The sequence below is a fragment of the Myotis nattereri genome, assembly GCF_964212035.1.
Source record: "Myotis nattereri genome assembly, chromosome: 7".
In the NCBI taxonomy this organism is placed as follows: domain Eukaryota; kingdom Metazoa; phylum Chordata; class Mammalia; order Chiroptera; family Vespertilionidae; genus Myotis; species Myotis nattereri.
Genome location: NC_138082.1, coordinates 85,508,791 through 85,536,181, shown reverse-complemented (window position 1 = coordinate 85,536,181; position 27,391 = coordinate 85,508,791). Strand labels below are relative to the sequence as shown.

Below are 27,391 nucleotides of genomic sequence, written 5' to 3'. Positions count from 1 at the left end.
CAAGATAGTGTAAGGAGCCTCTGGGACAGCTTCAAGCTTACCAAAAGGAGGAACTGTAATAATCTGAACAATAAAGATTAAAAAAAAAAAAGATCTTTGTCCAATATCTTTCCGCACCCCCGTCCACACCCCCTTCACCCTGAGAATTGTCGGTCTGCTCCATTTCCATGCCCCTGATTCTATTACATTCACTAATTTATTCTGTTCATCAGATTTTTTTATTCATTTGATTTTTAGATTCACTTGTTGATAGATATGTATTTGTTGTCACTTTGTTGTTCATAATTTTTTATCTTTACCTTTTTCTTCTTCTTCCTCTTCTTAAAGAATACCCTTCAGCATTTCATATAATACTAGCTTGGTGGTGATGAACTCCTTTAACTTTTTCTTGTCTTTATCTGACCTTCAATTCTAAATGATAGCTTTGCTGGGTAAAGTAATCTTGGTTGTAGGTTCTTGGCATTCATCACTTTGAATATTTCTTGCCAATCCCTCCTGGCCTGCACAGTTTCTGTTGAGAAATCAGTTGACAGTCGTATGGGTACTCCCTTGTAGGTAACTAACTGTTTTTCTCTTGCTGCTTTTAAGATTCTCTCTTTGTCTTTTGCCCTCGGCATTTTAATTATGATTTGTCTTGGTGTGGTCCACTTTGGATCCTCTTGCTTAGGGTTCTCTGAGCTTCTTGGACTTGTAAGTCTATTTCTTTCACCAGGTAGGGGAAGTTTTCTGTCATTATTTCTTCAAATAGGTTTTCAATATCTTGCTCTCTCTCTTTTTCTGGCACCCCCATAATTCGGATGTTGGTATGCTTGAAGCTGTCCCAGAGGCTACTTACACTATCTTCATATTTTTGGATTATTTTTTCTTTTTTGCTCTTTCATTTGGGTGTTTTTCTGCTTCCTCGTATTTCAAATCTTTGACTTCATTCTTGGATCCTCTAGTCAACTGTTGAATCCCTGTATATTATTCTTTATTTCAGTTAGTGTATGCTAAATTTTTGAGTGGCCCTTTTCTTTTGGCATTCTCACCAAGATCCTTGAAGGTCTCAGTAAGTTCCTCGGATGTTTCTAGAAGGTTCTTGAGTAACCTTATAACTGGTTTTGAACTCTGTATCCAGTAGTTTGCTTTTTTCCATTTGTGACATGTTCCTTTGCCTCCACATTTTGGATGCTTCCCTGTTTGTTTCTATGTATTGGGTAGCTGCTAAGTCTCCTTGAGTTGATAGAGTGGCCTTGTGTGGTAGGTGTCCTATAGGGCCCAGTGGCTTGGCCTCCCCAATCACCTGATGTGGACACTCTTGGTGCACCCCTTTGTGGGCTGTGTGCACAGTCTTGTTGTAGTTGAGCCTTGATTGCTGTTGGTATCACTGGGAGGAATTGATCTCTAGGCCAGTTGGCTGTGAGGACCAGCTGTGTCTACAATGGAAGAACTGCTATGCAGGAGACACCCTTATGGGGCAGGACTTGCTTTAGTGGGGCTTTGGTGCTCCCGGAGTCTGCCCCTTTAGTGTGTCACTTATGGATGTGAAGAGTTATAATCTGGTATGGTCTCACACTGACCACTTGATACACTGGCTCTTGGATTTCCAAGGAGGTGCAAAGTCAGCCACTGCCTGGGACCACCCAGCAGGAGCTACAGAGAGATCTGCAGATTCCTCCTCTTTGTATCAGGTTCGGAAGTGCTCAGATGAGGCCCAGCTGTGAAGCAAGGAAGGCTGGTGTGGCCTTGGGCCTTCTTTTGATAGCTTTGGGAGCTCCCTGACCCAGCTGCACCTTGTTTGACAGGTTTTAGGCTAAGAAAGGATAGGCCATTCATATGCAAAAGCCACTGAAGCACAGCTTGGTGGCTTTGTAAATTGGGTAGGGCAGGGTCTCAGGGAATCTCCAGTGCAGAGCAAACAGACATGGCTGCCAGTCAGCCCTGCACAGGGCAGGTCCCAGTACAGGAACAATGACTGTTGCGAGCACCTCAGTCTGGAAGAAAGCTGCCCCTACATTCCTGCCCCAATGCCAGGTAGTCGTTTCTCCCCATATGTGTCTGGGTCCCCCCAAGTCTCCCTCGGCACTGGAGCTCACAGCAAGCGGGAACTTGCATCCCCCTCTCAATGAAAAAAGCAGCACACCTGGGTGTCAGCATGTTCTGTGCCTCTGCACCTGCTACCAGTCTCAATGCACTTTCTTATTTACCTCTCTAGTTGTAGTACTTCCACTCAGCCAGGTTTCCCAAGGTTCTGGATGATAGTTATGTATTTTAGTTGTAATTTTGATGTGGTTGTGGGAGGCAGCAAGTACAGCTGTTTACCTATGCTGCCATCTTGGTTTTCTCTGCAAATTTATTTTCTTAATTACATTTGGGTCACACTTTAGAATCTAATTTGCGTCTTAGGCTAGTTTTGACGTATTCAGGTTTTGTAAAGAAAAGCCATTACAGTATATAAAACTGTTGTGAATAATCTACAGGTGGAGTACAATAAAGAGACTATGCTGAAGATATCAGTATTAGTCTATGTAGTTATTTACAACCTCTCATATCTACTTGAGAAAATGAAGAAATATTTTACTGGCTTGCCTTGTTATGTTAGACTATGAGCTATATAGTATATAACCCTAAACACTAAATTCATTCTGATGGAATCTCTAGCCCATAAGATTTTCGAACTATTCAATTTTTAATTTCTTATAACTTTAGCTTTAATCAATGTCAGATTCCTTTAATATAAGTCAGCACAACATCTAGCTCCTTCCTTTTTGGTAAGGCTCTATCTTGCTAGGCTCTTTTAATCATACTCAGGGGGGTGGAAGGGAATGGAGTTCTCATTTCCAATGGGATAGGCCTGTGTCTTCACAGTTTGTGTTGTTTGCTCTTTTCTAGCAATTGCTTCTTTTTCTCACAGCACTCTTCAAAACCAAAGGTGGCAGGGGAATATCTAGTTGCAGGCAGTAAAAGTGGGGTACACTGTTTCTAGCAGACTGACAGCAATGCCACCTTCCACATACATCTTCCAATTGGGTTATTAATCCATCATTTATTAATCAATTTCCATCTCTGGGTCTGGATTTGGAAGCTAAGGAGAGTGACTCAAGTGGCAATAAGAAGAAATTAGAAAGCTATGATAGCCTGGCTGGTGTCGCTCAGTGGTTGAGCATTGACCTATAAACCAGGAGGTCACGGTTCGATTCCCTATGAGGCCATATGCTCGACCCCCAGTGTAGGGCATGCAGGAGGTGGCCAATCAATGATTCTCTCTCATCATTGATGTTTCTCTCTCTCCTTCTCCTTTCCTTGCTAAAATCAATAAAAATATATTTAAAAAGAAAGATATGATCTATCTGCTGTAGGAGGGTCCTGCCTACGATCTTTCCTCTTTAATACTGAGGAGACTGAAATATCTCTCCTGTACTCTCTTCAAAAAGAGGAATAATTTGATAACTTACAATTAATTGTTCTTTCCATTTCCACAAATGTACTAAAATATTTGATTGATATTATTTGGAGGGGAAAAATCATTATAACCAAAAACATCTAAGGTATACTTTCTATGAGTACGCATAGTTATTTATTTATTTATTTTTTTAAAATATATTTTTATTGATTTTTTACAGAGAGGAGGGGAGAGGGATAGAGAATTAGAAACATCAATGAGGGAGAAACATCGATCAGCTGCCTCTTGCACGCCCCCTACTGGGGATGCGCCCGCAACCAAGGTACATGCCCTTGACTGGAATCGAACCTGGGACCCTTGAGTCCGCAGGCTGACGCTCTATCCGCTGAGCCAAACCGGTTAGGGCCGCATAGTTATTTTTTTAAAAAATATATTTTTATTGATTTCAGAGAGGAAGGTAGAGGGAGAGATAGAAACATCAATGATGAGAGAGAATCATTGATCAACTGCCTCCTGCATGCACACTGGGGATCGAGCCCGCAACCTGAGTATGTGCCCTGACTGGGAATTGAACTGTGACCTCCTGGTTCATAGGTCAATGCTCAACCACTGAGTCAGGCCGGCAGGGCATGAATATCCTTAGTTTTAAGAGTAATAAGTATTTGTTTACTAGATTATTTTCTCACTGACCACTCATATTTAACTATAGAAATTGGAAATTTATTATAGAAAGGAAATACACGTCATGAGATTCCAAAGCATCCCCAAAAATCAAATAGTTCAATAATTAAAAAAAATATTTTTTAGTAACCAGAACTCAGACTGAAAACATTTTCAGCTTTCAGTCTTCACCTTGAACATAACAGTTCTAATGAACAGTACTTATCTTGCTTCCTACCTCTTGGTTAAATAGTGTCATCTTCCTGAAGATATATGCAGTATTTCCTTCTTCCGAGTGGCAGGTGACTTGGTAGCATCCATAGGATGAACTTCCTGTGGGCTCTGGCCAATACTGGTGGCACTTCACCTAAAATCAATTGATTAAAAATATATATATTAAAAATTATAATATTTTAATATAACTTTCAAACTTACAGAAAAATTTAATAAACTCTCATACATGCTGCACCTAGTTCTGTCAACTATTAATATTTCTTTGTCATTTTTTTCTCTTTGTAATAATCTGTTTGGATATATTTTGAGACTGCAAATATCCTGTATACAATAAGCTTTCACTTAGTGTTTTACCATGTGTGATGAATTCTTGCCTGAGTCAATTATTACTATGAGAATGGCAAAATGCTGCACTAATTTTAATCTTTTTAGATTTAAGTTAACAATCTTCAACTAAAATGCCAAATGCAATCCATTTATTTTCACAATTAGATTTAAAAAACAACAACAGCTTTCTTGATATATAACTCACCCATTTAAACTACACAATTCAGCTTCCAGTCAAGATGGCAGTATAGGTAAATGCTGTGCTCACTTCCTCCCACAACTACATCAAAATTACAACTAAACTACAAAACAACTTCCATTCAGAACTGCCTGAAGCCTAGCTGAACTAAAGTCCTATAACTAAGGATATACAGACGCCATGTCTAGACTGGTAGGAGGGACAGAGATGCAGAATGGGCTAGTGCCATACCCATGTGTAACAGTTAAAAATCAGGAGGGATATGGGGGCTGTGGAGGGACCCCCTGAGGAGCAAGGAGTACCAGCACCACACCAAGCCCCTGACCAATGTTTCAGTACTAGGAAGTGAAGTCCCCTTAACTTTTCCCTGTGAAAACTAGCAGGGATTATGGTTGAGTAAGACAGAGAGAGGGGCTGCTGGAATCCCAGGCATTGCCCTTTTTTAAAAATTTAAGTTGACTTAATTTTTTCTATCACCAGGCGTTCCTCTTAAAGGGACCATACAGAGACTTACTTGGACTCACAGCAGCTTGAAAGGCACCAGGGACACAAAGGGAAAAACTGCATGGTCCGTCGAGGGCTGGAAGGGCAGCTTTCTCCCAGCTAGAAGTGCTGGCAGAGACCCTCGTTTCTTTACTGAGCCTTCCCTCCATAGAGCCAGAAGGTGGATGCCATATCTGAGTCTCCATCAACCTGGCTAACACTGTTGTGACTCTATGAGACCACCCCACCCAACCTGTGGGCCCACCAATCTCTTTCCAGTGCCTTTTCTATATAAACAATTCTCCCAAAATCTCTCAAACAAGCAGCATCTGGCCTCAGTGTGCCCCGTACCTCTTGCAAAGTGGCCCCAGTCCTAGCACTCGAGGTAGCCTGCCTTGGTTAGCAGCTTGGCCTCTCCTGGGCACCTCTAAACTCAGGACAAATAGTAGCCAACTGCAAATCACTATGTGCTCAGGTCTGGTGACCCCAGGCAGGGCATAGGTGGCACCTGGTGAACAGCTTCAGAAAACGTCAAAGCACCACCACACAACCACCTCCACAAGTGACACACACAAGGGGCGGATCCAGCAGGCATCAGAGCCCTGCTGTAAAGTCCTGCTCTGTGGGGTCTGCCCCTGCACAGCTGATCCTGCAAGGTAGTCATAGTGAGTCCTTGCAGCCAAGTGGCCTGGGCGTAAATCCTCCCTTTGAAGTGCCAACAGCAATCAAGGTTCAACTACAACAGGAGGGTGTACGTAGCCCAGCCCGCATGGGGGGCCCACCTGGAGCAGCTTGGATGACTGGGAAGGCCGTGTCGTTGGGCCCTACAAGACACCTATTACTGGTATATAAGGCTAATCTACCAAGCCTGGGAGACTAACAGCCCTACTTAATACATGGAAACAAACACAGGGAGGCAGCCAAAATGAGGATACAAAGGAACATGTCCCAAATGAAGGAACAGAATAAAACTCCAGAAAGAGAACGAACAAATCGAAGACAATCTGTTGGAAGTAGAGTTCAAAACACTGGCTATAAGGGGGCTCAATGAACTTAGGGGAAGAGTAGATGAACGTAGTGAGAACTTCAACAAATAAATAGGAAATATAAAATGGAGATAAAAACATAAAAATGGAGATAGAAAGCATAAAAAAGCACTAATCAGAAATGAAGAATACAACAACTGAAATAAAGAATACATTACAGGGGGCTCTGGCAGGTAACTCAGTTGGTTGTCCTGATATGCCAAGGTTGATCCTGGTCATGGCACATACAAGAATCAACCAATGAATGCATAAAATCAATCAATCAATAAAAAATAAAAAGAATACATTATAGGAAACCAACAGTAGAGGATAGATAAAGCAGAGGATCAAATCAGTGATTTGGCAGATAAGGAAGCAGAAAACACCCAGTCAGAACAGAAAGGAAAAAAAAATCCAAAAAATGAGGACAGTATAAGAAGCCTCTGGGACAATTTCGAGTGTACCAACATTAGAATCATGGGGATACCAGAAGGAGAAGAAAAGAGCAAGAACTCGAAACCTATTTGAGAAAAGTAACGACAGAAAACTACCTTAACCCAATGAAGGAAGCAGATATACAAGTCTTGGAAGCCCAGAGAGTTACATACAAGATGAATCCAAAGAAGCCCCAACCAAGACACATCATTAAAATGCCAAAGGTTGCCCTGGCTGGTGTGGCTCGGTTGGTTGGAGAGCAGTCCTATACACCAAGAGGTTGTGGGTTCAATCCCTGATAGAGGTGTGTGCAGGGAGTAAAGGGGGGGGGGGGCAATCAATTGATGTTTCTTTCTCACATTGATGTTTCTCGCTCTCTCTCTCATCAATAACAACAATAACAAAAAGCCAAAGGTTAAAGACAAAGAGAGATTCTTGAAAGTAGCATGAGGAAAGTAATTAGTTACTTACAAGGGAGCTCCCATAAGACTGTCAGCTGATTTCTTAACAGAAACTTTGCAGACCAGAAGGGATTGGCAAGAAATATTCAAACTGATGAGAAGAAGGACCTATAACCAAGATTACTCAGCAAAACTATCATTAAGAATTGAAAAAGAGATAAAAGAGCTTCCCAGATAAGAAAAAGCTAAAGAAATTCATCACCACCAAACCAGTATTACAAGAAATGTTCAAGGGTCTTCTCTAAAAGAAGGGGAAAAAATACATAAAAATTATGAACAAAAATGGCAATAAATATCCATCAACAATTACTTTAAATGCAAATGGATTAAATGCTTCAAACAAAACACATATGGTGTATGAATGGATAACAATACAAGACCACTATATACGCTGTCTACAAAAGACTCACTTCAGATCAAAAGACACACACAGACTGAAAATAAAAGGATGGAAAAGGACATTTCATAAAAATGGAAATAAAAAGAAAAGCTGGGGTAACAATATTTATACCAGACAAAATATACTTTTTAAAAAAGGCTATAACAAGAGACAGGGAGGGACCCAGCAATTCCACTTATGGGTATTTATCTGAAGAAACACAAAACACAAAATTGAAAAGACATATATGTTCACTGAAACATTATTTACAATAGCCAAGATATGGAAGCAACCAAGTTGTTCATCAATAGATGAATGGATAAAGAAGAAGAACTGGATATATACGATGAACTATGATTCAGGCATAAAAAAGAATAAAACTTTGCCACCTGCAACAACATGGATGGACCTAGAGCAGTGATGGCAAACCTTTTGAGCTCGATGTGTAAGCATTTTGAAAAACCCTAACTTAACTCTGGTGCCGTGTCACATATAGAAATTTTTTGATATTTGCAACTATAGTAAAACAAAGACTTGTGTATATATATATATATGTGTATGTGTATATATATATATATGTGTATGTGTATATATATATATATATATATATATATATATATATATACTTTTTACTTTTTTAAAAAAATGGAACGCTTCACGAATTTGCGTGTCATCCTTGTGCAGGGGCCATGCCAATCTTCTCTGTATCGTTCCAATTTTAGTAAATGTGCTGCTGAAGCAAGCACAGACTTATATTTTTGATATTTATTTTATATATTTAAATGCCATTTAACAAAGAAAAACAACCAAAAAAATGAGTTCACGTGTCACCTGACACGCATGTCATAGGTTTGCCATCACTGACCTAGAGGGTACTGTGCTGAGTGAAATAAATCAGAGAAAGACAAATGACAGAAGATATCACTTGTATGCTGACTCTGAAAACCAAAATAAACAATCAGAACAGAAACAGACTCATAGATATAGAGAACATTTTGATGGTTGCCAGATGCAAGGGGGCTTGGAGGAATGGGTAAAAAAAGTGAAGGGATTAAGAAGTAGAAATTGGTAGTTACAGAATAGTCATAGGAACGTAAAGTAGAGCATAAGAATACAGTCAACAGTACTGTAATAACTATGCGTGGTGTCAGATGGGTCATAGATTTATCCAGTTGATCACTTCATAAGTTATATAAAATGTCTAATCACCTGCATCTAATATAATACTGTACACCAACAGTAATTGAAATTTTTTTTAAAAGTACACAATTCAATTATCTACACTAATAAAAGAGGAACATGTAAATTAACCACCACTCCGCTACACCCACCAGCCAATCAGAGTGACTATGCAAATTAACCCAACAAAGATGGTGGTTAATTTGCATACACAGACACAGAGCGAAGACTGAAGATGACTGAAGATGGCGGCGGCCACAGAGCTGGAGTGAGCAGAAGGCTTGAGTTGCTCCTGGCGACAGAGAAAGCCAAGCTTCCCGCTGGCCCTGGGCTCTGCTCAAGGAGGGGCTGGGGGCCTGGGCTCCACTCAAGGAGTGAAAAAAAAAGGGAGGAGCTGGGAGCAGCCGGAGTGGAGAAGTCAAGCCTCGCTGCTGCGGCTGGACCAAGGGCCTGGATCCCGGGTGCCGGAGAAAAACCGGTGCTGGCAGCCAGGGGTAGGAAGGCCGATTGCGTGAATCTTCGTGCAATGGGCCACTAGATTTTAATATATTCACAGAGCTGTGCAACCATCACCACAATCACTTCATCACTTCCAAGAGAAATCCCATACCCATTAGTAACCAATGTGCATTCATTCATCTCTATCCCACTCCTCTAAACCCAACTCCAGACTTAGACAAGCACTAATCTACTTTCTGCCCTCTATGGGTGTAAAGGTTATGAAAAAGACTAAATCAATGTGAACATTTTGACTATAAGTATATGCAATGTAATGTGAAGAAGGCCCAAGCAATGTGTGAGATTCAAGTACAACTTACTCTGCCACGTTCAACTTGTGTGGTCAACATTACAACCATGGAGGAGCCTTGTTCCCAAGTCATCTGCCAAAAATCTGTACAAGTGTGTGGTAACGGCCCTTGGCAAGCAATGTACTGATTTATAATGCTAGAAGAAGGAATTTCCATCTTAAAAGAAAAAGACATGAAAATAAAAATCGATTATATTAGTACTTTTTACTATTATCAAGCATATGAAAATCATCCATGAAATAATTGAATGCAACTAATTCTAATAAACTACAAAGTCAGTACAACAAATCTTTAAATAAAAAATTTTTTTTTAAATCTTCACCTGAGGACATGCTTAGAGAGAGGAAGGGACAAAGGGAGGGAAGGAGAGAAGGAGAGGTGGGGGGGGGGGAGACATGTAGAGAAGGGGAGAGAGGGGGAGAGAGAGAGAGAGAGAGAGAGAAACATCAATTGGCTGCCTTGTGTGCCCTGACCGAAGATGGAACCCAGAACCTGGGTATATGCCTTGACCAGGAATTGAGCTGGCAATCTTTCGGTGCACAGGATGAGCCATTCCAGCTGGTAAGCACAACAAATCTTTATCAATACTTTCTTATTTTACCTGTAGAAGAAATTTCTTGGCAACAGCCTATATATATAGAAACAAACAATAGAAACAGAAATCCAAGTATTTTTCAAAGCAGTATTATGGTTTTAAGAGAAATTTTACAGAGAACCCAGTTTCAGAGGCAGAGACTTTGTCTCTAAACACTTACTGGTAAAATTTGTGAGGAGCAAAAGTTCTGCCAATTTAGTTTAGATTTTATAAAATATACCAGAGGCCCAGTGCACAAATTCGTGCACACGGAAAGGAAATTAATTAGAATATTTTAATATCGCTATTCACTCTTTCTCTATAATAGAAGTGTCAACCAAATTCACAATTGACAATGACAGATGGAAACACACGCATGCAATTGGCGCTAACGAGAGCTTTATATATATAGATAAATTTGCTTAATTAGACCTGCTTTCTGACTTAGCTAAACTTTTTCCAGCCCAGTGAAGCACCCCCAACTTCTCTTTCAGGTAATTGTCAGCAACACAGCAGTAAATATCAACACGAAGCAGATTATTATTATACATCATGCAGGGGGAACAAAGGGTGAAATATTTAACTGCAGCAGTGATTGACTATATTCTGCACAGTGAGAAAACCTGAAGTCATTTTCAAGGTCCACCATTTCTTACTTTTTTTCAGTTGGGTCAAGTTTCTAAGCTTTCTAAATCTTGTTTCCTGGCTAATGAAAAGAAAACAGGATTCCACCAAGTCTCCTATCTACCTACTCCAGGACTTCTGTGAGGATCAAATGAGAACAGATATTTGGTTAAAGTGAAAAATGTTTCCACCTGGCTAAAAAGCAAAGTCGTGTTCCTGGGCTGAAGAACCAACAAGGAGATTAGTCACTAGGGAGAGGAAGCCATGCATTGTTATGTGACGTCATTAGCCAGCGCCCACAGCTACCGTTTCCAGGCTCGGCTGGGCTGTGGGCCGCACTTTGCACCATGGGGTCTTGGCAGCGTTGGCTGTGATTTGGTGGGCTGTCGCTCCTGGATGGTGGCAGGGCCTGTGTCCCACTTTGGGGAAGCCGAGTGTTGCTTTATGGGCACCAGGTCCGAGGTGTTATTTCTCTGTAAATGGCCAGTGCATGTCACTGCAGCTCCTGCATTGAGTATCTGCCCCCTGGTGGTCAATGTGTGTCATAGCAACCGGTCAGATGGACAATTAGCATATTAGCCTTTTATATATAGACTAGAGGCCCAGTGCACAAAAATTTGTGCACTCGGGGGGAAAAGAGGCTCCCTCAGCCCAGACTGTGCCCTCTCGCAGCCTGGGACCCCTTGGGAGATAACGACCTGCTGGCTTAGGCCTGCCCCCGGGTGGCAGAGGGCAGGCCCAATCCCTAGGTGCAGCCCCTGGTCGGGCTCAGAGCAGGGCCGATTGGGGAGTTGGGGCGCCGCCCCTATCATGCACAGAGCAGGGCGGATCGGGAGGTTGCGATGCCACCCTCAGTCACGCTCAGGGTAGGGCTGATTGGGGGGTTGGGGCACTGCCCCGTCACACTCAAGGCAGGGTCGATGGGGAGGTTGTGGCGCCACCGCGTCATGCACAGAGCAGGGCCAATCAGGGGGTTGGGGCGCTGCCCCCTGTCACTCACAGAGCAGGGCCCATCAGGGGGGTTGGGGCTCCGCACCCTGTCATGCACAGAGCAGGGTTGATCAGGGGGGTAGGGAGCTCCCCCATCACTCACAGAGTAGGGCCGATAGGGGAGTTGGGGCATTGCCCCCTGTCACACACAGAGCAGGGTGGATCAGGGGGTTGCCGCACCCTGTCACACTCAGGGCAGGGCCGATGGGGAGGTTATGGCTCTACCCTGTCACACACAGAGCAGGGCCCGTGGGGGGCGGTTGGGGTGTTGCCCTCTATCACCCACAGTGCAGGGCTGATCATGGGGTTGGGGCTCCGCCACTGTCACACTCAGGGCAGAGCCGATGGGGAGGTTATGGTTCTACCCAGTCACACACAGAGCAGGGCCCGTGCGGGGAAGGGGGGTTTGGGGCGCCGCATCCTGTCACACACAGAGCAGGGCTGATCAGGGGGTTGGGGCGCTGCACCCTGTCACACACAGAGCCGCAGGGCGATCAGGGGTTTGGGGAGCTCCCCCCTATCAGACACAGAGCAGGGCTGATCAGGGGGTTGGGGCGCCTTCCCCTGTCACGAACAGAGCAGGGCTGATAGGGAGGTTGTGCCCCACCCCGTCACACACAGAGCCGCAGGGAGATCAGGGGGTTTGAGCGCTGCCCCGTCACGCTGATCCCGGTGCCGGGAGGCCTTGCGGCTCCGCTGATCCCGGTGCTGGGAGGCATATTACCCTTTTACTATATAGGATAGAGGCCTGGTGCACGGGTGGGGGCCGGCTGGTTTGCCCTGAAGGGTGTCCTGGATCAGGGTGGGGGTCCCCACTGGGGTGCCTGGCCAGCCTGGGTGAGGGGATGATGGCTGTTTGCAGCTGGTCACACACCCTTCAGGGTGGGGGTCCCCACTGGGGTGCCTGGCTAGTCTGGGTGAGGGGCTGAGAGCTGTTTTCAGGCTGGCGGGTGACGGAAGCGCCCAACCGCTCGTTTTTTTCTTTCTTTTTTTTTTTTCTGGGCCAGCTTTAGCTCTGAGGCTCCAGCTCTTAGGCCTCCGCTGCTGAAAGCAGGTATCTGGTTTGTTTCGGTTCTATAATCGAAACAATGTATAACTCCAGCTCTGAGATCCCGGCGGGCTGAAAGCAGGTTTCTGGGGTTTTGTTTAGCTTCTATATTTGTTACAATGTTTCAAACTGCAGGCTCAGAGGCCGGCAAGGCAGGCGGGGAACGTTGGTTTCCTCCGTCACTGAAGCAAGCAAGCCTCATGTTAGTTTCAAGGTGCCTGGCTGCCGGACGCCATCTTGGCTGGCAGTTAATTTGCATATCGCCCTGATTAGCCAATGGGAAGGGTAGCGGTTGTACGCCAATTACCATGTTTCTCTTTTATTAGATAGGATAACATAAAAGGATATTAAAAAATATTTTAAATTCATTATTATTTTTAGAAAGAGGTTAAGATCATATTTGGGTAAGATAAGTCATCATCCTACTACATTTTGAGATTCAATTTAGAAAAAGAAAAGGTGGCATATGCACATGGCAATTGGAAGAATACCAAAGGGTGAAAAGAGAAAGAAATTTCCCTTTCATCCCAGCCTCCAGTTTATGTCCAGGAGAGCAATCCTATTTTTTAGTTGCTAATATATCCTTTCAGAGATATTCTACATACAACACACAAGTGAACATCAAAACGATTTTTCTTTTTTTTTTCTGTAAAATGTAAGTACATAATGTTGTTCTGCATTTTGTTTCTTCTTTTTTTTTAATCCTCACCTGAAGATATTTTTTCCATTGATTTTGAGAGAGAGTAAAAGGGAGGAAGGAGGGAGAGAGGGAGGGAAAGAAAGAGAGAGGAAGAGAGAGAGAGAGAGAGAGAGAGAGAGAGAGAGAGAGAGAGAGAAAGAAACAATGATGTGAGAGAGATACATCAACTGGTTGCCTCCTGACCAGGGCTGGGGAATCAAACCTGAAACCAAGGTACATGCCCTTGACCGGTCATCGAACCCAAGCCCTTTCGGTCTGAGGGCCAATGCTCTAACCCTCAGCACAAACTGGCCAGGGCCATTTTCTTTTTTCTACTTTATCTTTGAGATCATGTCAGATTAGTAAAAAAATTTCATTCTTTTTAGTGGCTCTACTGTATAAATATATCATACTTTATTTAACAGATATTTAAGTTGCTGCTAATCTTTTTGCTATCATAAACAAAACTGCACTGAATACTTTTGCAAACCTAAAATTTTGGGGCACATTACAAGAAACCTATTTGTGTGGGCAATAGGAAGAAATGACAATGCTGAATCAAAGTATATGTGCATTTAGAATTTTGTCAGAGAGTACCAAATTGCTCTCCAAAGAGATTGCACATATTTATACTTTTACCATAATGTATGAGAAATCATTGTTTCCTGATAATGTCCTTAATAAAAAGTGTAAATCTGTCTTTTTCTTTTGGTACACCTGACCTAACCTGAACTCATTTGACAGGAACATCTGAGTTGATCTCATCTAAGACTGTTAGTGGAAATATCTATAGTAGGCATGTTGAATATAATATACTCATTATAGCCTGCTAAGGTTGTTACCTATATAATATATGATCTATGCACTTAATAACCTTAAAGAAGTCCAAAAAATTTCTAAATTCTGAAGCATCTTTGATCTCAAGTTTTCAGATAAAGGATATAGACTTATATATAGTATTATCAAACTTTCCGACATTTCAGTCTAATAAGTAAAAACTGGTAATTCTTTGCAGTTTTGATTTGCATTTTTCTTTTTAAGAAAAGTGTATTTTTATTTAACTGTTAGTATTATTTTTTAAAGTGTTATAATGGTATTATGGTTTTGTTAAAAAAAATAAAAATAAAAAAGGTCCCCAGAGATACATACTAAAATAGTTAATCATCACTATTCACAGATTCTGTATTTGAAAGTTTGCCTGCTTGCTAAAATTTATTTGTAATCCCAAAGTGCTTGTAGAGCTTTCATGGTTATTTATAGACATGTCCAAAGAGGTAAAAAATCTGAGCCACCCAAAGTGTACATTTCCTGTTAGTGTTGTTAAGATGCTGTTCTGCCTTCTTGCTTCTGCTCTCATACTTAAACAACTGCCCTTTTTACAGTCTATGTAGTGCTATGTTTTAAAATTTCTGTGCTTGTTGTTAGCGATTTCACTGTTTAAAACAGTCCCCAAGTGCTAAAGTGCTGCCTACTGTTCTAAGTGTAAAGAGGCCATGAAATGCCTTATGGAGAAAATACACATTAGATAAGCTTCTTTCAGGCATGAGTTATAGTGCTGTTGGGTGTGAGTTCAATGTTAATTAATCAACAATGTGTATTAAATAAGGTATCTTTAAACAGAAGCAAGGTTATGTACTGATTAACTGACAAAAATGTTGCAAATAGAGGCTCATGGGACCCATACCATATATTTTTCCCTTGCAGCAAGGATTCAGTATTTGCTAATTCAGGGTTAATGAAGACTTTATAGACTATCACAAATAACAAGAATTGATTGTATTTACAAAAAGTGATATATTTGATTTAAATAAATCGGGGGGTGGGGGGGGTAGTGTTTAGATCAGCCGTGGGCAAACTATGGCCCGCGGGCCGGATCCGGCCCGTTTAAATGAATAAAACTAAAAAAAAAAAAAAAAGACCGTACCCTTTTATGTAATGATGTTTACTTTGAATTTATATTAGTTCACACAAACACTCCATCCATGCTTTTGTTCCGGCCCTCCAGTCCAGTTTAAGAACCCATTGTGGCCCTCGAGTCAAAAAGTTTGCCCACCCCTGGTTTAGATGGAACAAGATTGGTCATCCTATATAATAAAAGGCTAATATGCAAATCAACCAAACTGCGGAACAACTGGTCAGTATGACACACACTGACCACCAGGGAGCAGACGCTCAATGCAGGAGCTGCCTCCTGGTGGTCAGTGTGCTGCCACAGGGGGAGTGCTGCTCAGCCACAAGCCAGGCTCACGGCTGGTGAGTGTAGCGGCGGTGGCGGAGACTTATAGAGCTCTTTATATATTGATGAAGTAAGCCCTTTATACTATTTAAAAAATTCAGTTTGTCATTTCATTTTAGTACTTTTCAAAGCATCCCCCAAATTAAAATTTATACATTGCCCAACTCATCAATCTTTTGTTATAGCTCAGACATGTACCTAAGCTTAGAAAAGCCTTCTCCCTTCTGAGATTTTAAACAATTCTCACATATTCCTCAAAGTATTTTCATGTCCATTTCATACATTTATATTTGATACACCTAAAATGTATGCTGGCCTCAAGAATGTGTAAAGTGTTTATAGATCAATTATATGATGTGTGGATTTGTTCCAAAACAATGTGGATGTGTGGGGGCACGGTGGGGGGATAGATGAAACAAGGTTGGCCATTAGTTGGTAATTGTTGAAGCTGAGTCATATGTATAAGAGGTTCATTTTACTTTTTCTCTACTTATGTATGTTTAAAATTTTCTGTAATACAAAGTAAAAATAGTAATCCTCTTTTTGCCCCATGGGGGTGGGAGGAGACCTCCTTACCATGGTATATTCCAGACAGACCTAATTCATTTACTAGATCATCAGTTTTATCTTAAATTGTTTGCGGGTAGTTTTATTGCGTGCTAACAGGTGGCGTGGGCCATTTTTGCTAATTTTTTGTGCAAATGGCAACGTTCAGTAAAATTACGATAACTTTAGTTTACGTATTTATATGTTACCCATGTTCTACCGCTAGTCTATAAAAAACGTATTAATACGTGTCTGGCGCAGCTCTACTACCAGTCAACGTAAAACGTATAAATACGTTTCCCACATACAATGTGTTAAATAATTTAAAAGGCTATCTCTACCGTAAACAAATTCTAGTCTTTATTTCAGCCTATTTCTAGACTAGATTATTCCATTTCACTCTTCTATGTATATATTAATATGCCAGTATCAAACTATTTTTAACATTAATTTTATAATACTTTAAAATATGTAAAAGTTTTAATATTCTCTCCAGGTTAGGCTTTTTTTTTTTAAAATATATTTTATTGATTTTTTACAGAGAGGAAGAGAGAGAGAGAGCTAGAAACATCGATGAGAGAGAAACATCGATCAGCTGCCTCCTGCACATCTCCCACTGGGGATGTGCCCGCAACCCAGGTACATGCCCTTGACTGGAATCGAACCCGGGACCTTTCAGTCTGCAGGCCGATGCTCTATCCACTGAGCCAAACCGGTTTCGGCCCAGGTTAGGCTTTTAACAAAAAGTAATAAATCTCAGTTTATAGTGGCCCTTCTTATACCAATGATATAATAAAAATAAACTTACATTTATATAATTTGCATTGATATAATCTTCATTACCCTTTAAAATGACCCGTGTAGCATCATCTGAAAAAATTTCAAAAGAAAATTTTTTTTAGTAAAGTTATGTTAAAAAGATTAAAGCCTAACATACAGAAATCATAGATACTTACAAGGCGAAATATCTCTGTATCTATTTTTGGAAATATTCTGAGGTAATTTGGCACAAGACATTGTCATTCCAGGTTTTTTCCGATATAGTTGCTAAAACAAAACAAAACAAAAAGGTACGAGATCAGCAAGCCATCAAAAGTTATCATTTTGTTTTTCTGACTTGTTCCTATGCTATGAAACAAGTTTTTTTTTTCCTTAGAATACCTCATCTATACAATGATGTACCTTAGGCTGATAGGATAGTAAACCAGATTTGCAAAGCTAAATTCTGTCCAAATTCTGATATGAATTGTATATCATAATTTAGTAGTGGTTCTCAACCTGTGGGTCGCGACCATCGGAAAACACATATAGCATCCCAGATATTTACATTACGATTCATAACAGTAGCAAAATTACAGTTATGACGTAGCAACGAAAATAATTTTATGCTTGGGGGTCACCACAACATGAGGAACTGTATTAAAGGGTCGCAGCATTAGGAAGGCTGAGAACCACTGATTTAGAGAGTGGCAAAATAAACGAAGATAATTTTTCTTACAGCAAAAAGTACCTGAAGTTTTGAACAGAAAATCTGCAGAAAACATTTAGCTTTTATTTACTTTGTAGAAGTAAATAAAAGAAGCTTATCTAATGTGTATTTTCTCCATAAGTATATGAACCCAGAACTTAAAGAAACAAGCAAAACTGACAGACCTTAAATTTTTTTAGTCACAAATGTTTTAGTCAGTTACCTGCAACATATACTTCAGAGCACAAATACTAATGATGGCTAACTACACTGACAAAAATGAAATATTACAAGGTTCAAGTTATTTTCCTTTAACTTAGGATTTTTAAGTCTGCAATTGCCTACCTTCATCTGCCAACTTTCACAAAAACAGTTATTTAGTTACAGAAAAAAATGTAGTTTGATGACATATGCATAAAAATCTATTTTTCTCTTTTAAGCAGACATCTATTTATGTAACAATAGCTACTGTTTGGGGAGCAATTTTTAAAACTTTGTATTTTAGAACTATTCTCAAATATTTCTCAGAATGCCATTTTAGTTTGTAAATTATAACTGATAGATAAGGCAGTTAAGAAATCATACAGCCCTAGCTGGTTTGGCTCAGTGGATTGAGCATTGGCCTGCGGACTGAAGGGTCCCAAGTTCTACTCCGGTCAAGGGCACATGCCTGGATTGCGGGCTCGATCCCCAGTAGGGGGAGTGCAGGAGGCAGCCAATCAATGATTCTCTCTCATCATTGGTGTTTCTATCTCTCTCTCCCTCTCCCTTTCTCTCTGAAATCAATTAAAAGAAAAAGAAAAAAGAAATCATGCAATATTGCCCTGGCTGGTGTGTCTCAGTTGGTCGGGTGTAGCCCTGTGCACTGAAAGGTTGCTGGTTCAATTCCCTGTCAGGGCACATGCTCAGGTTGCAGGCTTGATCCATCGGGAATGGATATTTCTCTCTCTCTCCTTCCCAATTCTCTCTTTAAATATCAAAATTTGAAAAATCTAAAAAATAAAAAAAAGAAACCATACAATATTACTTACATCAAATTGTGTCAGGACTGTTCCCGTGATAAGCCCCTCAGCTAGCTGGATCATTGACTCTCGCAGGGAATGATCATCCTGATGGACGCTATCTAGTGGAGCTTTTTCAGGAATGTACTGGAAGTCTGGCTCAGTTTCTAGCTTTTCTTCCACTACATCATAGACAGCTAAGACAAAAAAATAAAATAAAAATTTTAATAAAGACACATGAAGAACTTAATGAATTGGGAAAAGAATTTACCAGATTTATTCTTTAATTATGTGTCAGGAAAAATAATTTATTTATTCATAATTCATCAGATCTGAGTCTGATGTCATGGTGTAGGGGCAAACGGTGACTGTGGAGACGAAGAAGTTTGCTGCACCTTAGAGGAAAAGAACAGTTCTTGGCTGTAATTGCTGAAAATCTCCATAACTTGAAGAGACATTAAGAAAAAGAGGAGCTGCCAAGAAGCAGCTCTGAAGAGACCTGCCCTATTGTGGGACATAAGGCAAGAGTACAAATAGAAGCCTATATACTATATGTCTAGATACGAATGGTTATGAAGGAAACAGAGTTCTAAACAAAACATGTTTTATCCTCTCCTTGACATATTTACAAAACAACCTGGGAGTCTGCATTTCAAATGAGAACCTAGGCCAGAATTCATGGCCAAGGCAGTGTGAGGAGAGACAGACCCTAGACCAGCCGTGGGCAAACCACGGCCTGCGGGGAGGATCTGGCCTGTTTGAAATGAATAAAACTAAAAAAAAAAAGATTGTACCCTTTTATGTAATGATGTTTACTTTGAATTTATATTAGTTCACACGAACACTCCATCCATGCTTTTGTTCCGGCCCTCCGGTCCAGTTTAAGAACCCATTGTGGCCCTCGAGTCAAAAAGTTTGCCCACCCCTGCCCTAGACCCTGGTCTGTAGTACACCCTCTTTCTTTTCTTGCCCTCAGATAACATTATTTAACATGGGAGAATATGAACATTCCCATGAACATCCCAATCCATATGTAAGCTTGTTTACAACTCTCTGCAAATTGCTGCATCTTACTAGCAGCCATGCCCCTAAGTCTACACACATCATGTGAGCCACCTTGGGAGAATGGATTTGGGGAAAACGGGCACACAGAATCAGAGCTATTTGGACAGAGAATTGAAAGTTGAAAATAGTGGTTTAGGAAGGATGGGGAAGTCACAGGTGATGCCCTGGCATGTCCCCTTGCTCCTACAAAATCCTGACCCCACGGTGGTGGTGGTGGTGGGAGGCAAGGCTGAAGGAGAGACAGAAAACAGCCCTCTAAAGAATGGAGTCAAGCTAGGGGTCTCTTATATCCTTGACTAAGAGTTTTGGTTCCTGCTCAGATATGAATGTACTTTTGGGAAGAATAAATTTTGGAAATGAAGAACAAAAAAGCAAAAAGGAATGAATGCATATTGTCTAAGAAGAAATAAGATTTAAAGGGGAAAATACCAGAAAAAGAGAAACTCTTTTTCTGATATTTTTGGCAAACATAATTTTAAATTTTGATTATGTAGTAAGTCTTCACTTGACATTGTTGATACTACTTCTAATATTAAATATTGAAATAAATGTGAGCTATTCACAAATTTAATAAAAATTAATAAAAACAGGTAAAATAATTATTTTCCAACCTGCTTATTTTAGTTCAGGATCGCAGGTGGCTAGAACCTCACCTGGCAGTTCAGGGCACCTAGACAGGATGCCCTTCCATCACAGGGCCACTCACACACATTCATACTCGCTCAGACTAGGACAAGGTAGAAACGTTAATTCACCTTACGTGCGTATCTTTGGGATGTGAGAGGAACCCGAGTCAGCAGAGAATACCCGGGAAGACATGGGGAGAATGTGGAAACTTCACACAGTGATCTGGCCAGGGATCTTTTTCTTTATCTCATCAATGTTATATCCGATGTTAAATGAAACATTATTCGATGACCTGCTGTTTGTTATTTTAAGTAAAAAAAAGGACAAGGTAGACCCTGAAAGTGAATACAGGTCTTGCCCAGATTTTGACATTAAATAATAATAGAAAGATGTTTTGTCAAGACCTAGGTGGGTTCCTCTCCTGATTTAAAGTATAAATGAGGTGATTTGAACTGCAAAAAAGCTAAGACTTTTCCATTATATGGACTTTTGTTTATATTTGGGTCCGTACTAGTCATAAATTTGTGAGCAGAAACTGAATGTCTAGGTGTCAAAATGTCCTCAACTATAAAATGGGATGTCACATATGTCACTGGATAGTTGTAAAGATTAAATGAAAATATACAAGAGTTCAGGTGCATCGAAAACATTTAAAAACTATTATTATTATGTTCTTTAATATCTGTTATCAACAGAAAAAAACAGAGAGGATGTTATCCTATCTAATAAAAGAGAAACATGGTAATTAGCCATAACTTCGCTACCCTTCCCATTGGCTAATCAGGGAGATATGCAAATTAACTGCCAACCAAGATGGCGGCCAGTAGCCAGCCAGCTGAAGTGAACAGGGAGGCTTGCTTGCTCCAGTGACGGAGAAAGCCAACGTCCCCGCCTGCCGCTGCTGGGCTCTGAGCTTGCACTGTAAGAAACATTGTTACAAATACAGAAGCTAAACAAAACCCCAGAAACCTGCTTTCAGTCAGCCAGGATTTCAGAGCTGGAGTCGCAGCAAAGTTTCAAATACAGAAGGTAAACAAAGTCCAGAAACCTGCTTTCAGCAGCTGAGGTCTGAGTTAAAGCCGGCTCTCAGCTCCAGTGACAGCCAAAGAACGTAAATAAATCCCAGAATTAAAAAAAAAGGAAAAAAGGAGAGGTTGGGAGGAGCTTCAGTCACCCGCCAGTCTGAAAACAGCCCTGAGCCCCTCACCCAGGATGGCCAGGCACGCCAGTGGGGACCCCCACCCTGAAGGGGGAGTGACCAGCTGCAAACAGCCATCATCCCCTAATCCAGGCTGGCCAGCACTCAAGCAGGACCCCCACCCTGAAGGGGGTGTGACCAGCTGCAAACAGCCATCATCCCCTCACCCAGGTTGGCCAGGCACCCAAGCGGGACCCCCACCCTGATCCAGGACACCCTTTAGGGCAAACCAGCCGGCCCCCACCCGTGCACCAGGCCTCTATCCTATATAGTAAAAGGGTAATATGCCTCCCAGCACCGGGATCAGCAGAGCCGCGAGGCCTCCCGGCCTGGGATCAGCGGAGCCACAAGGCCTCCCGAATCCGGGATCAGCGGAGCAGCGAGGCCTTTTAGCACTGGGATCAGCTGAGCAGTGAGGCCTCACTGCCCCTGTGTCAAGTGGAGCAGTGAGGCCTCCCAGCACCGGGGTCAGGGGAGCCATGAGGCCTCCTGGCCCCTGGAGGAGCGTGACAGAGGGCAGCACCCAAACCCCGATCGCCCTGTGGCTCTGTGGGTGAGAGGGGGCAGGGCCACAACCTCCCTATCCGCTCTGCTCTGTTCATGAAAGGGGAAGGCGCCCCAACCCCCTGATCTGTGCCTGATACGGGGGAGCTCCCCAACCCCCTGATCGGCCCTGCTCTGTGTGTGACAGGGTGCGGCGCCCCAACCCCCCCATTGGCCTTGCCCTGAGTGTGACAGGGGGGAGCTCCCCCATGGGCCCTGCTCTGTGTGTGACGGGGTGCAGCCACAACCTCCCCATAGGCCCTGCCCTGAGTGTGACAGGGGGGAGTGCCCCAACCCCGATTGGCCCTGCTCTGTGGGTGACAGGGGGCAGCGCCCCAACCTCCCCATCGACGCTGCCTTGAGTGTGACAGGGGGCGGCGCCCCAACCCCCCAATCGGCCCTACCCTGAGCGTGACTGAGAGTGGCATCGCAACCTCCTGATCCACCCTGCTCTGTGCATGACAGGGGGCGGCGCCCCAACTCCCCAATCGGCCCTGCTCTGAGCCCGACCAGGAGCTGCGGGGCAAGCACCTAGGGACTGGGCCTGACCTCTGCCACCCGGGAGTGGGCCTAAGCCAGCAGGTTGTTATCTCCTGAGGGGTCCCAGACTGTGAGAGGGCACAAGTGGGGCTGAGGGACAGCCCCAACCCCCGCCAGTGCACAAATTTTTGTGCACTGGGCCTCTAGTCTTAGTATAAAATTTAAGTTGCTTACTTAACAGAAAATGCCTAATAATGAATCACCTAAATATCAGATCTAAATGACTTCCTTGAAAAATCAAAATAGAATGTTGTGTTGGAGTCCTGCAAATTTTCCTAGAATGCAAATTCCAGATCATGAATGTGGAGAGCACCTGGGAAGGCACATGGGCATTTCTTTAATTATTGTCAGCTGAATCCAGTTGGGCAAAGCCATGTCCTGAAAACATCCTTTGCCAAAAGGCAGGAGTGTTGTCAGCTTGACCTTCAGTCCAGGTGCCAGGGGGTAGGTTTTGTTATTTAAATCCAGCCAAGTACCAGGAATGAATACGACTTGGGTCCACCCAAGAATGTGCATAATCTCCTTTGTCTTGACTTTTAGTAAAACTTCCTGTTTTTTTGCTGTATTGGCTTGGGGTCCCTTGTCCCTGTCTCATCATCAGAGGACAATGGTCCCACCTGGCCCCAGCTTTTTTCTTCCATCTCTGTGTCTGTCTCTTTCTTTCATTTTCTCAGTCCCCAGCCGCCCCTACTCAGGAACTGGACTGCTCTCTAGCCGCGATGGACGCAGAGAAGAGAGACATGAAAGCAGAAAAACAAAGTAGAAAAGATGGAATGAAAATGCCTATTTGTACACAACAGGCAAAATGAGTTTTGTATTTTTTTCTTGCAATTTTTACAGGGTTGGGTGTGGTGTGGGAATAGGTAGAGTTCTAATTACATTTTACTTGAATATATACTACAGGTATATATTCAACAACTGGTAATATAGCATTAACCAATAGTTACTCTTATGGCTAAGACTATGATTAATAGTAAACTGTTCAGAATAAAACCAGAAGACTATGTCTAATGCTGGGGATATAGGCATACAAGAATTTTTTCCAGAGGAGATTGATATAGTGTGGAGGGAACTTGAAACAATGCCATATGAACACTCACTGAAGGATCTGGGGTTAGTGAACTGGAGGAAAGGGAGAGGGTTTCTGGTAAAATCATCTATTGCCAAAAACTGAAGGAAGAGGGATTAAATTTATTCTGCATAATACAAAGTGATAGATTTAGGAACAACAGGACTGAAGGAATATGGATTTTAGTTCAAATTAATAGTTCAAGCTATTCAAAGGGGGGGATGAACTACTTCATGAGCTACTGAGTGCTCTGCACCGGTAAGACATTCTTGAGATCGCTACTGAGGAACTCAAGCAGTCAGTAAAGGAGCCAGAGCTTACAGCATTAGGGCTTCTCCAACCCTGGGACTCTGACTCTGAATTAGCACATCAGCTGTCCAGAGCAGGAGATGAAATGATTAGGCTACTAGGCATTCTCTACTAAAAACACGGACAGGCTTAAAAAAATGCTTTAACTGTAGCTTGTTACAGAGTTTTCTAAAAGTGGAACAGAGTTCAAAATTTACTAATTCATTCAACAATTATTTATTGATTATCTATTACTATTACTAGAGCAAGTGGGAGAAGAAGGAGGCCATTTTAGCTATGGTAGTCAGAAGGGAAGGACTTTCTGAGGATCACACGTGACAGGAAACCTGAAGGAAGTGAGAGTATAAGTCATACAAAATCAGGAAAATCATACAAAATGTAGGCAGAAGGAATAGCAGGAAAGCCAGCACAGAACAGAGTGAGCAAGGCTGAGTGGTAGGCAAGGAGGTCAAGAACTTACATTTTACTCCAAGTGTGAAGAATGGAAGCCACTATACTTTGAGCAGGAAACTGACATGACAAGACAGGTTTAGGTTTCAAAGCCTACTCTGGCTGCTATTCCAGTAGGAAACACTAATAATTATGAAAACTATCCAGTGCTACGTAGACTACTTACCATTAGGTCGGACTAGAAGTACAAGTTCCCCAGAATGTCTCTCACAGCTAGCTTTAATAAACAGGACAACCTGGTCATGGGTATGTTCTGCAATGTCCCGACCATTGATCAGTACAACTTGGTCCCCTTCATTCAATCGAGGGACACAGAGGTCAGCCTGCAACGTAATGCAAATAAGGTTTCAGATTTGTACATGGCTTTCAAAAAGTAAAGCACAAAAATTTATTTTTATAGACTCTATAGAACTAAAACTACATATAGAAAAACATCTATCCATTCATTCATCTACTCAAAAAAACAAAAAAACAAACCAAACAGAAATCTAGCTTTCCCATGAAGATACTATACTTTTTTCTATTTTCATTCAACAATTTTTCCCCTGATGCCTTATTACATGCATAGCCATACAGATAAGACTAGTTATCTGGAATGCCTAGGCACAGTCAGGCCTCACTTTGCACTATCCAGATACGTACAAATTTCTGTTACCACAGTTTAGTCAAGTAACACCTATCTCTCAACAAGGTGCAAATTTCAGTTTCCACTGTGAATGTATTAATTGTAAATAATCACATAAAATACAATCTTTGCTGCTAGATTGTAGTCCAAAACTCTCTACATAAATAATAGACATATCACGACCAATGACCCAACACATCACTTCCTTCAATGTCTGCTGGTGATCTGTCGCTGGGCACCTGTTACTCAGTTCCTGCAGAGACAGCAAAGTGTATACTTGTGCTGCCTCATCTCCCAACAATAAACCCACATAAAAATGGATAAAAAACAGCTGATGGTGGAAATATACACTGCTACTGTTTAAGACAGTGGTCGCCAACCTTTTGGACCTCACAGACCACCATCTCAGAGACTAGATATACAGAGAAGGGGATTTAGTGAAGGGGAACTTATCAACATGATGAAAGTGGGTATAATAAAAAGGATGAAGTTTTTATTGAGGACATGATGCTGGCATAAAACTTCTCATTAAAGGAGAAGATTTTGGAGATTTTGGAGATATTTTACAACATTAAAAATGCAGAGAACTGCCCAGCTGGTGTGGCCCAGTGGTTGAGTGTTGACCTAGGAACCAAGAGGTAGGTCACAGTTCAATATCAGGCTAGGGTACATGCCTGGGCTGTGCACTGGATCCCTAGTGGGGGGTGTGCAGGAGGCATCCAATCAATGATATTCTCTCATCATCGATGTTTCTATCTCTCTCTCCCTCTCCTTTCCTCTCTGAAATCAATAAAAGTTTACTTAAAAAAATGCAGAGGACCAAACATTGGAAGTAAATTCAAACTTAGAAAGAATTATAACAATTTGCTAAGACAAGAAAGAATGCTCACTCTGTATTTTAATTTATATGACGAGAAGGGCACAAGCCTGTTCAAACTACTTGTTATAAGTTTTCATGAAGAAATAAAATACTTAAGTTCTCAATGTTTCTAATGTTTAGAATGACAGGACAGTAAATCAGTATTAATTTTACTTTTTTTTTTTAAAAAAATAAGCACTGGTTTCACAGATTTTATTTATTTATCCTCTTCTGAGGACATGCACTGATTTTAGAGAGGAGGAAGGGAATGGGAGAGAGAGACATCAATTAGCTGCCTCCCATACGTGCCCCAACTGGGACTGAACCAGCAACCTAGGTATGTGTCCTGACAGGAAATCAAACTGCAATCTTTTGGTGTATGGGACGATGCTCCCACCAACTGAGCAATCTGGCCAGGGCTAGTTTTACTATTTCTCATATCCCTATACATTTATAAGGGAAAGTAAGAGACATTTTAATGAAAAATTTAAAGGTCTTAGAAACAACCATAATTTTCCCCATTGATTATCAAGGTCACTTTATATAGTTTCAGCTTAAATGGTCATTTTTATGGTCCTGTACTACTGTGCAAAGTGATGACTGCCTGTATTTTATTGAGAAAATAAATAATTCAAATGAGATAAACAGAAATATGGACAGCAATAAGGAGGCATGGGAAGAATGTCTGAAGGATGATAGAGCAGATAGAGAAGGAAATGATGGGGCTGGGCCTCACACAAAAAAGGAACTTCCTGTTGCAAAAGCTTGAAGACTTGAAAACATGACTACTCAAATTCACTATAAGCACAGTCAATAAAATCCAACACGATATATTATTAATGAAAAGAACACTGGTCTGGGAACCATATTCTTCCTCTACTGCTTATAAAATGTGTGCTCTGGACACCCGAAACTCTGAAAAGGGAGCAGATATCTGCTCTGATTATAATAACAAAGAGCTGTGAAGATAAAAATGATGTAAGTATGCAAAATGTTAAAATCTGGAGAACTCAAATTTAAGGTTACAACCATTCTCCCTAGTTGCTTTTTTCTATCCTTCTTGTAGTGAAGCAGATGATAGTCCTATACGCTTTCTGTGTATTAGTAGTGTGATACGTTTATGTATCAATTTGGTCCAAGTTTTGTAAACGTCTTCAAGGTACCCAAAGAGTGGTGAACTGGAAGATATTAATGGTTCTGGGAGAAAAGGGTTATAGCGAAAAAAGTTATACTCTCACCTTACTTTGTGGATAGTATAGTTAATGAAAAGAGGAGGTAATCTATGTGCTAAGGAGAAGATAGCTATGAATCTCTAACTGTACCTTCATATAGCCACTGATACAACAAAGGGTTGAGGCGAAAGGGCA

General features: G+C 41.6%; 1 protein-coding gene across 1 annotated transcript in view; it reads right to left on the bottom strand.

Annotated features, from left to right (window-relative positions):
* The window catches only part of PTPN4 (protein tyrosine phosphatase non-receptor type 4), a 215,620-nt gene that overhangs the window by 15,194 nt on the left and 173,035 nt on the right, over positions 1-27,391 (bottom strand). Inside the window, exons 20-25 of the mRNA XM_081095457.1 lie at positions 24,707-24,863; positions 18,770-18,936; positions 17,227-17,317; positions 17,079-17,140; positions 9,583-9,729; positions 4,281-4,409 (exon numbers count right to left, since the gene is read on the bottom strand). Of these exons, the coding sequence (XP_080951583.1) occupies positions 4,281-4,409; positions 9,583-9,729; positions 17,079-17,140; positions 17,227-17,317; positions 18,770-18,936; positions 24,707-24,863 (753 nt within the window). The remainder of the gene's footprint in view (positions 1-4,280; positions 4,410-9,582; positions 9,730-17,078; positions 17,141-17,226; positions 17,318-18,769; positions 18,937-24,706; positions 24,864-27,391) is intronic.